Source organism: Gossypium hirsutum, chromosome A02, assembly GCF_007990345.1.
Source record: "Gossypium hirsutum isolate 1008001.06 chromosome A02, Gossypium_hirsutum_v2.1, whole genome shotgun sequence".
Classification (NCBI taxonomy): Eukaryota; Viridiplantae; Streptophyta; class Magnoliopsida; order Malvales; family Malvaceae; genus Gossypium; species Gossypium hirsutum.
In genome coordinates this window covers 17,651,819-17,662,816 of record NC_053425.1, presented here as the reverse complement: position 1 = coordinate 17,662,816, position 10,998 = coordinate 17,651,819, and the positions used below count along the sequence as shown (strand labels likewise).

General features: G+C 34.3%; 1 protein-coding gene across 1 annotated transcript; it reads right to left on the bottom strand.

Annotated features, from left to right (window-relative positions):
- Positions 1-359: 359 nt before the first annotated feature.
- On the bottom strand, positions 360-9,313 carry LOC107951115 (uncharacterized). The gene is made up of 23 exons (XM_041083414.1): positions 9,147-9,313; positions 8,892-8,965; positions 8,171-8,803; positions 7,631-7,888; positions 7,469-7,560; positions 7,230-7,355; positions 6,751-6,869; positions 6,358-6,666; positions 5,789-5,876; positions 5,593-5,698; positions 5,397-5,510; positions 5,039-5,202; positions 4,799-4,919; positions 4,487-4,711; positions 4,213-4,403; positions 3,843-4,010; positions 3,660-3,765; positions 3,269-3,406; positions 2,875-3,036; positions 2,583-2,783; positions 1,820-2,014; positions 1,651-1,722; positions 360-767 (listed from the first exon to the last, which is right to left on the bottom strand). Exons 2-23 carry the CDS (start codon positions 8,910-8,912, stop codon positions 639-641), a joined length of 3,738 nt encoding a protein of 1,245 aa, XP_040939348.1. The 5' UTR covers positions 8,913-8,965; positions 9,147-9,313; the 3' UTR covers positions 360-638.
- Between the last annotated feature and the right edge of the window lie 1,685 nt (positions 9,314-10,998).

Genomic DNA, 10,998 nt, shown 5'->3' with positions numbered 1-10,998 from the left:
AACGTCAAAGATTCAGAATTACAAGCCTTAAGTCTATTCATATGGTACCACATAAAGTTTATAAGATTTTTAAAACGCATCTCTTTCACTTTATTCCTTTGTTATGGGAGAAGCGCATAGCCGTAAGCCATAAGTGTCCGACATGGATATATGCCATATTTTTAAGTCATTATACACCTACACCCATATCCGAAAGTATTTCGGATACAAATGTCACACGCGGGCAATATAGAAAAAATGAAAAGTTAGGATTACAAAGGAAAGTCTGTAAACATGTTGAGCAAGAGAAAATGCAGAGGGGCGAGGAAAGAAAAGAAAAGATTCAAGAGTAGACACATGCATACATATAGGAAAAAAAATTTGCGGGCAAAGAATTTCAATTATATATAAATATTCAAAACTGTAAGAGCTAATAGCCCCAAAGGAATTATCATATACATATAGAGCAAATTCAGTCATCTCTTTTCTTTTCTTTTCATTTTTTTTTCTTCTTTTTTATTGGGTTAGAAGGTCATTGAGATGATCTTATGTTGGTGGCAACTTTCATCTTCCATTTTTTTTCAACCTTAGCTAAGGTTTTTATTTGTTCTAATGTGTGTGTGTGCCAGTACCTCATTGTAATCTGCACAAATAATGGTCTAGTAGTAAGCATCCTTACCAAGCATTGACCGCACTTCCAAGATAGACCTTGGTGGCTCAAGGTCTTTTGCTGGGAGTGCATTGCCGACGAGCTGTTGCATCTGTGATGTGAAAGTATCATCCAGAATCTGCGAATTAACAACAGGGTACAATGTTAAAAACAGGCTAAACTGAAGAAGCTGTCTTGAGGATGTCACTGGTAAAATCAAGAAACGAAATAACCAACATCAAACATTTTAATATCCCAATAATCCGAGTCAAAATACCTTTATGATGCCGTGTTTTGAAAAACCTTGCATCAGCCTTTTGAAGTAAACAATATAGCTTCTTACCTAATCCTTTAGAATTTTCATTCTGATATTATGATTTCAACCCATCTATATTGTCTCATCAATCCAATGTTTTAACACTAATGATGGCTTATAAAAGAACAGCAGTAGCATGTTCCCAAAAAAAGTTTCATGCTTTATGGGTAAGATCACAAATATCAGAAAACAAACTAACCTAACCGAGAACCGACTAATCAGACCGTAAACGTAATTCGTCACTTCTTACTTCTCTAACTGAAACGAAAAAAGTCTTCCCCTTTCATTTTGGCTCTTCAAAACTAATTCAGTTAATCATTTATTAAGCTACACAAATGATTAGAGATAAAATTTTAGGACTCGTTTTCCTGAACAAGATGATCTCAAACATTAGTTTGCTTAGTTTGCCGATGCTCATGTATAAGCTTATTTACAAGATTAATCAATCGTTTAAAGCTCGTTTAAACATCATTAGTGTTCGACAATAGTAAAGTAATAATACTCCTAAATTTATTATATCATTTGAATCATTTTTATTTTTAATCTGTTTGTGTATGATCTGTTTGTTGTTCACTAAGATGATGCAAATATTTGTAATCATGTTCATCTAAGAGATGCAAAGCTCAGTAAGTGTCCCATTGGTTAAACATTATAGTAACGAATTCAGGATCTTATTTTCAACAAGGAATGTTAGGCCTTTACTTACGGATACAGCAATTTGGGAAACTTTGTACCATGATCTATTTTCTTTCCGGTTTTCCAAGAAGCCAAGAACATCCTGCAATGGCGAAAAAAAAAATCATGTAATTTGTGCAAAATATTTGCTTGAATTGAAAATTTCAAACAATTTACAGCATCATTCACCTATAACTTACTTGTGCCATCCGATCCCAGTACCATCGGCAGATTGCAATGAAAACTTGAGTCTCAAAAACTGTATGAAGGTGATTTATTGTACTTCTCAGCAGTTCTTTTAACATCTGCATTCTGCCTCGAATATCAGACTCTCCCATAGTTTCTTGAGAATCTTGGAGAATCTTTTTCAATTTTGTCGAGTTCTGTAATTTGGTCTGGAGAAAAGAAGGAAATAAAAGAAAATTAATTTCACAGCATAACCAAAATATTTCTCAAAGAAGTTCATAATGATTGAATGAGAAACATCGAGTATATACTATTGACTGTACTGCTTCTATAATGATAAAATTTGACTGACTGATACAATCTTCAAATAAAATGATAGATCAACACATGTTCGGATTGAAATTGAAACTTTGAGAACATATAATATACACAGATGCATACAGTCTGCATAGAATGAAAGATATGTCTGTGTGTGAACGAAAGGTTGGGGGGGTGGGGAACTATATCCTCATCTATTTTCCCTTCAGGGGAAATTAAATTCCGAAAGGAACAGTGATTTCTGCTTTGGAAAATAAAAGCAGCCATTGATGTTGCTGATGCATCAAAACTTAATTTGATAGACAACCTGAGTCTGATAATATAGACACCCACAAATAAATTTATCCATCGATGTTATTTCTTGTTGAAGTCTAAGATTTTTGCTTATATAACAATTCATTTCAGCATTTAGACATGTATGACACTAATTCTTGGCCACTTTGTGAAAATGACACTCACATTCTTGGCAAGTTTTTCAACGACAGCCTGCAGGTATCCTCTAAACTTGGTTCTCAACATCACTGTCACCTCACTAAGATGCTCTCCAGGAGCCGTATTTCCACCTTCAGGGATGCAAGAACCCCATGACTTGAACTGGGTCTCTATCTTGGGACGTAGGACATCGAGCATCCTCTTCATAGAATTCAACAGCATACCCAGCTGAATGTAGCAATCAAGCTTTTAATCAAAAGACTCCATAGAGTATGCAAATCCGAGAGAGATGCTTGTTAGCTAAAATTCTATGGCTTACCTCATCAGGAACAGTATAGGAGCATACAGATCGTTTAGTAAGTTTCTGCATGTACTTAAGGCCGAATTTCTTTGGTGTCAAAATTTCCTTCAAAGGAGATACTACATCTACATACTGCTTATTGAGAGCCTCCACTATAGCTTTCTCAACATCTGAAATAGCCTGGTATAGAAACATAGCCCAAAGTGTATTACTTGTTAAACAAAAACTGTTTAAACAATTCATGACATGGATTAATAGATCACTTGAGCAAACTCCAAATCTCTTCCTCCCCCTCCCCCCCCCAAAAAAAAAATAAAAAATAAAAAAAACAAGCTAGTATTTGGAGGAGAAGCATTGTAATATTTGATGCATGTTAACCTATAAGGTGAAATATAATGAGTAGATAATGTACATTTTCCAGCACAAAAATATACTCAGGCCACCGGCAGATGATGACTTCATAGTCACTCAATGTCTCCTTGAGTCGTTCATACATTTCATCAATAAAAGGAGTTGTAGAATGTTGTGTTCTAACTCCTGACCACTTAACCTGCAAGTATTCAGACAATGAAAAAACAATTCTGTGGAGACCAGTTTGATAAAATCTACAAGATTCTTCTAGAATAAAATACTTTAGGACTGTCTTCATTTTGCAGACTTCAATTTTAATCATATAAAAAGAATAAAGAGAATCATTACATGCTTAGAGAAGGTGACGATGATATGCTCTTCCTGACTAAAATCAATTAGGGCCCATATTATTAATGAGTTACAAAGCAGGAAATCTAGTTTAAAGAATGTACCGTTTCTAATTTACATGACTCAAGTAGAGACTGCTGCTTATCTTGAATCCATATCATGATGTACAAGTGGAACAACTCCTTTGCATCAACTCCACCTTTCACATGACTAGAAGAAAAATAAATAAAGTTCATGATAGTGCAAAGAGAAATTACTCAAAAGAATGGTTGTTACCAAAAAGTTACCTTATGTTCCAGCTGGCAAGATCTCGGTGGAAATCAGCAGTTTCGATAACAAGTTCTACCATAGGTGGTGAAGGGCCAGGTGGTGGGCATGCAAGAAGGAATGCACGTAATCTGTTGCAAAGTTCGGTGCTGTATATAGATGCTGACAGATTTGGTAAGTCTATAAAACTGCACAAAGAAGGAAGACAATTAAATGATGCAACTGCATATATGGGCCTATGAAATGTTTATACATGCATGATGATTTGCTGAAAACTTAAAAGTGTATCAACAATTTTGATACAAAACATTACTGCTAACTGCATATATGAATGAAAATTTACTTTGTGAGCAAGCAAAAACAAATCAAACAACAAAAGGAAGAACATACGTGGGAAGTATATGTTGATTGTGAATCTCAATATCTGTTAATATCTCATTCTTAATGTTCCTGCAAAGACATGTCATCTTCTGATAAGCAATAGACATTGCAACAGTTTCCATAAAATTGGGCTCATTGTTGGTGGTAACAAATTCATCAGTCTCAGCCAAGTGCCTTCTAGATCTTTTCCTTGCAGCAGCCTGTGTAAATATGGATATTTAGAAAGTAGAGGCAAGGCATGTAGAAAGATAGGTATATCATTAGAGAAATTAAATTCTCAAACCTGGAAATAATGACACAGATTTGTTTGTGCTTCTGGAGACAATACGTCATGTAGAAGCATATAAAGTTTAATTGCAGGTTCCAGTGCGGGTGCTACAAGTCCTGTTGCAGGCTCGAACACATCCATAATGCCTGAGAATGATGATTCGTCAAGTGATTTGTAGTTCTCGAAAACCAGAGAAAGAATCTGCTTGATTTGATCTTTGGTTTCTCCCAAAATTCGGTTCTGGTGAAGCAGCAAACAATCATCTGTTTTATTAAACAAAGGAAAAAACTATTAGAAATTATAAACAAAAAGTGGAACACATAGTACCTCTTGATGGCTCAATGCTCTTTTGTTGTGGCCTTTCATAGCAACAGGCATTAACAATTCATGCACCAAACCAAGGCAATCAGCAGTAGGTGTGGCCACATCCATTACATAGGAAAGATACCTGTAAAAAATGTACAGATGCCAAACCTAAAAACATTGACCAAAACAGTAACTTTCTAAAATATGAATTGCAACTCTCAACAAAAAAGGTAAAGAAAAAAAAAAACAAATTTCAATTACCTTAGCTTGGTGTAGACATCAGAAACTCCGTAATACGAGGCAAACTCTGTTAATAGCCATTTCCACGACCCATATAACTGTAAGTTCCTCTGCTGGAATTGTTGAACCTTCATCGCAACTTCCAAGACAAGGTCATAAGCAACTGTTTCAGCAACAGAACCACACTAGAAAAAGAAAGAATGCAATTAATATCACAAAACTATTTCAGAATTAATCCAATTTTTTTTATATTAAACAAAAAAAATGAAAGACGATAATACCAAATTGAAAGCAAAACAAATGGACTGAACCTTCATTCTCCAAAATATGAGCTACAGAATTATGATTTAAAATTTTAAGCTAATCACAACTAGTTCACCTTGTGATGACTATTATCATCTGAACTTGTTAAGTAGTTTATACAGAGTTGAAGCTTGCCTACAGGTTCATGCTCTGGCTCACGGTAAATAGACCACCACTGCAACTTGTCAGTCTGCATTCAACTTTTGTATGAGCATTATTAAATCAACTAAAATTACAAATTAAGTAGAACTAATAGTATTTTCGAACAATACTGCGTCTTCAACAATAGTAGCCACTTGCACAAGGACGTGACCCAAATGCTTCCCCTTGGAGTCCTGAACTTCGACAATTAGATCATCTGCCAAACTATCTGGAAAGCTGCAAAATGTATCAGTTCCTGTCTTGTCAGTAACAGTCTTAAGAGAAATTTAGAGATGAAAGCAAGATAGGTGGGGAACAGTTACATACAAGATGTGTGTTTCACCAGATCCCGGTTGGATTCTTATGTTGTTTTCTTCAGCTGAGCTTTTCAGTCTCAGCATGCACACATATGTTTCTAATGACATGTATGGACAGAGGAAATCATGTTGGAAAGTTAAAGAGTAAGTTGGCTAATTCATAATTAAAAAAGAAGATAAATTGGAAGAAACAACTATCCAAGCAATACTATAGATAAGTACAATCAAAATGTTTTAGTAACAAACAAGTAAATACAGAAGTCCTTAAAGCAATACTATGGATAAGTACAATCAAAATTTTTGAGTTACAAACAAGTAAATACAGAAGTCCTTAAAGCAATATACAATTCAAATGAAAAACCATATCTTTCAGAAAAAAAATACCATGTGCAGTTGAATATTAAGGAGTTAGCATGTTTTGTGATTGCTGTAAATGATGTGGGCATCTATTGGCTTTAGCATAGTGAGTACGAGTACATCTAAGTCTGAGTCAACAGATAATATGAATAAATCCATTTAATCAGGATCCTATTTTGTGTAACCAGTAATGAGAAAACAAGGGATTTCAAAAGACAATACCTTGTATAACTTCATATGAGGATGAATTCTTGTGTGAACTTCTCACGCCAACTTTCAGCAGCCCATATGCTTGTTTTACATACCGAGTTCCAGCATGCATATATGCTAAACTTTTATGTGAGAAAGAACTATTTGGTAAATGAGGAGCAACTCGAATATTTTTAAGAGCCTGCCACCTTGAAGAAAGTATTGACTGAAAATTGGACAATTGATTCTGAATAGTCTTCAGCTTAGCTCTTGGAGCACTGAGACTAAGAGATGTCATACTACAGCCAGTTGGTGGATCCACGGTTGTTTTGACTTTGTGCACTGTGAGCAATGGAGTTATTAGGGATAACCAAGAGAAAATGACTCTAAAAAGCAAAATTTTCAAATCTGAGATAGAAAAATTACCTTGCACTTTCATCTTGCCAACAATTTTTGTAGGTTTTGGGGCAGCAGCCTCACTGGTAAAATCTAAAGTGGGTTTTTCCATCCGTTCCTCTTCCGATTGCAAAAGAATTTGTTGTAATCTACACAGCACATGCAAATTTTAAGGGAAGCAAGAGAAAAAATTAATGGGAATAGAGTGATAAAGCATACTCATTTACAAATCATAAACAATACCAAACATTCCAATATCAGTTAAGGAACCAAATTCAATTTCTTTAGATCATTTCCTTCTGAGAACTGGGTTTACTTTCATCAATTAACAGGCTAATGGAAAATGTAGTCATGTGTAAATTTTTATTTGATCGGACTACTAAACATTATGAAAACTTTTACCATTCAAAGTTCAGACCTGAAGTTAGAGACAGTGAACCAAGAAGCTACATGACATGCCTAACTCCAATTTAACTGTTTAGAAGAATGAAGTAAGAGAGTAGACTCACCCAAAAGTATCTCTTAAAAGAGCACATTCGTTTTCCAGAAACATAGGAGCTTCCATGCAACCCCTTGCCCAAGCATGAAGGCAACATGCATCGTAGGCAATTACAGCTTGCCAAGGTCCAAGACCACTGATTTTGATATGACAAACACTTAGAGCAGTTAGTGAACAGAATAAACTGCAGGAAGAAAGGTCAAGTGTTGTCATTGGGAACAACAGTGAGTCCATGTTGGTCTGAGATACCTCACATGAAATGTTGGAATGCGAGCACTGCCTGATGACCGGTGGCAGATTCTGCACCAGCGCCACTTCATGGAACATATAGAATAAATAATATATTAATGTGCAACCTATCGTATATGCTGTAGGGGAACAGATTGATGTGCTTTCAGATTAAGTGTTTTACAAGAAAAACCATTTCACAAACCTTACAAACTCATCAGGTTTTCTGCTGCTCCTATTATGTTCTTTCTTAACTCTGGACATGGATTTGAATGCCTTGGGGTCATGTGTACCAGTTGGAGACCGGGTGCTTTGTATTTCACACGCTGGAACACAGTCAGTGTCTTGCTTAACTTTCTGTACTGAACTAGAAAATGGTGGTGCAGTTGGAACATCATCATGAGAGAACTTTTCATGGTGTAGCTTCCCAGAGTTCAAATCCTGCAAAATCCATCTCCGTGAGAGCAGAGTGTATAGTCAATAAGAACCACAGCATAGCTAACATACTTAGTCTTTATATACTTTCCTACTATGCCTGCACTTTTATTCAAGTGAATCCGTGAGCCCTGATTGATACTATAATATAAATATTACGGCCAATTACCTCTACCAAAATTAATATGTTACAATATCGAGATGGCATCAAAATAAAGAATTGTGCCTCGAACTCTCAATCTGGAAAACAATCAAAACAACTCAAACCAAAGTTTTAGTAAAATAAACCTTATCAGCAGCACTTTCAACATTGATCCAAGAAGGCACACTCGAAGCATACCCTTCAGAAACACATGCTTTACTCCGTGAGATTCTACCATTAATGCGCCCCACTTGTGCAATTGAAAACTCAGAACTACTAGCCGAATCCGAAGACTTGTCCTCTTCTGTAAAACCATCTCTTCCAACAGGAAATCTTCCATTCCCCTTCACTAACCTATCACCAAGATTCCCTCTTCTCCCTCCCATTATAGTCCCCATAGACGAACTAACATCTGAATATATATAATCACTGGAAGTGGCATATAGAGGCTGCCTTTGGGCCTGGTTTCCATATCTATGAGCAGTTCCACTTCCATTAGTAATCTGTTGATCTTCTGGAGAAAAATCAAGAGAATGCCTCCCTCCATAAATAGTATCTTCCTCCGAGTCACTAGTCACGTCATTTTCAGAAGCGGGGGAACTGTCATAGTCAACATCACCGGTTAAAGTGGTGGAAGTCACCGGGATTGCCGTTTCCAGCAAGTGGCCGCTTCTGAATTTACCCGGCGGTGGTAAGCCGAAATTCCGGCCTCCAGCACGGATGTTGGTAATTTGATCAACTCGAGGCCTTAAGCTAGAATGTGATTGAATTTCCTTCGGCTAAAACGAAAAAGAAAATGAGATTTCCTAATAATGAAATGGAATTCGGAAAAAAAAAAAGAGAGAAAGAAAGAAAAAACTCTCACACCTTGAACCCATTTGAGGGCATTGCTGTCAAGTCCTTCAGTGAACATGTTCTTGGTTCTGTCTTTTAAATCCTACCTGAACCAAAATTGTCAAAATCTCTTGTAAGAATAAATCAGTAACTAAAAAAGTAAAATAAGAAAACTTATGAACAACGACGTATGAAATGAAACAACAAAGAAAATATGTTCAGAATTTCATATCAGAGAAAGCTTAAGCTAAAAGAAAAAGACAGAGAGAGTTCAGTGAAGAAATCAACTTTAGAATATAGTACTTTTACAGTAAACCAGATTTAGAAGCTAAAAAAGGAGTTTGAGAAGCATTGTTCGGCTCTGTATCGGAAAAATAATAGAGGATTGAAATCCAAAGCTTCCCTCGGCATCTAATTTATGGGGTTTTTCGTTTTCCATTAAAGGTACGGTTTCCTTATGCCGGTTCAATTGTAGACGACTTCGTTTACATAGAATTTAAATAGAAAAACGTAACGGCTGAATTTACGTGGCAAATACAAACTCCGTTATTTTATTTCTTAGTTGTGTAAATTCAACAGCTAGTGGTCTAACTTTCATAAGTTTTCAATGTTAGCACCAAAATAAAAAAATTTACATTTTAGGCCCTTCTATTAACAATCATTTTCATTTTGGTCACTTGCTGATGTCCATTTTAATTACCTAAATTTAGTAAGTTTTACTTGAATTTTATAGTAAAATCTTGAATTTTTTTAACGAAAAAAATATTTTTTTTATTTCCTTTAGTTTTTCCTTTTTTAGATTTAATTTAGTTTTTCTAATGAAGGAGAAAAAGTTGGGGGTTTATAGGGAATTAAAAATTATTTTATCTTTTTAATTCTATTTTTTAGAATTAGTTTTAGTTTTTTAATAAAAGAAAGAAATCCTAAGTTTTATAAGTACATGAATTTTTATAGAAAAAAATATTTTTTATAAGGAAAAAATTATTTTTTGTTATAAAATAAAGAGATTGAGAGAATAAATAATAAAGAAAATATGAAAGCAATAGAGAATGTACTTTATTGATCAAATGGATAATTACAATGCTTCATCAGGGTATCTATTTATAAGCATATGAAGTATAAGAGTAGAGATCTAATTCTAATAACTACTAAAATTTCAAGTACATTAAAACTTTATCTTGATCATAATGGACATCCATTTAATAAAATATTTATAACACTCCCTTTTGAATGTCCATTGGTAGATAATATGTCTCGTTAAAACTTTATTATGAAAAACCCTGTGGGATTAAAAACCTAATGAAGGAAAAAAAACCTCGGTTAAGGGAAAAAGAGTACATCACGTATTTACTCTCCTTCATGAAAACATCACATACTTCTCATATTCTACGTATTCAATCTTGAATACTGGTTTTTTCAAATGACTATTTGAATGTATTGCTAAGCATTTATATTACCATTCCTTGAAAGTCATGAGTGAGAGAAATTTGGGGAAAATATATTTTGATATCTTTTGGAGATTCAACAATAATCATAACAAATTTTAATCATGATTCTTTAAAAAAAACACAAATAGGTATTTTGGATCATTTTATAATCCTCCTTCAACTACTATTCACTAAGTCAAATTTACCACATATGTTCAAATTATTTCAATTCATATAAATGAACAATTTCTCGAGAATTTCAATATGCTTCTAGCATCCTAAATCCTTCAAGGATTTTAATATAAATTTTTACTATATAGTGATTCATAAAAGGTTGTAACAATAACCATTAGACGCAAGTTAAATCTTTTATGAATTGTCAATTTAATAATATATCTAAAGGTTATTGTATCCACTACAAAAGAATATTATATCTTTTCATAATCAATGTCAGGATTTAGCGAAAAACTTCATATTTTTATTCCGCTTTTGCAAAACTACTTCAATTGCACCCTCACTGACTTTATACCTTTAGATATTTGGACTATTGGTCCAAAAACTCCACAAATTCAATTGTATTTGAGTTGCGTCTTTCTATTTTGATCAATTTATTCCATATCTATATTTCTTAATAGATTTATTCAAGATATTCCTTTTATTTCATTATTTCAATAATAATATTGCATGTAAAATCATTGTCGACCACTTTTATT

Bases quoted from the DNA above. Each gene is read 5' to 3' on its own strand.
- LOC107951115 (XM_041083414.1), bottom strand. From the start codon at position 8,912: ATGCCCTCAAATGGGTTCAAG. The intron at 7,561-7,630 runs TAAAACACTTAA...GCACATTAATAT, and splicing joins TTGTGAAATGGTTTTTCTTG to ATTATTTATTCTATATGTTC. The intron at 3,766-3,842 runs GTAACTTTTTGG...TTTTTCTTCTAG, and splicing joins CTTGCCAGCTGGAACATAAG to TCATGTGAAAGGTGGAGTTG.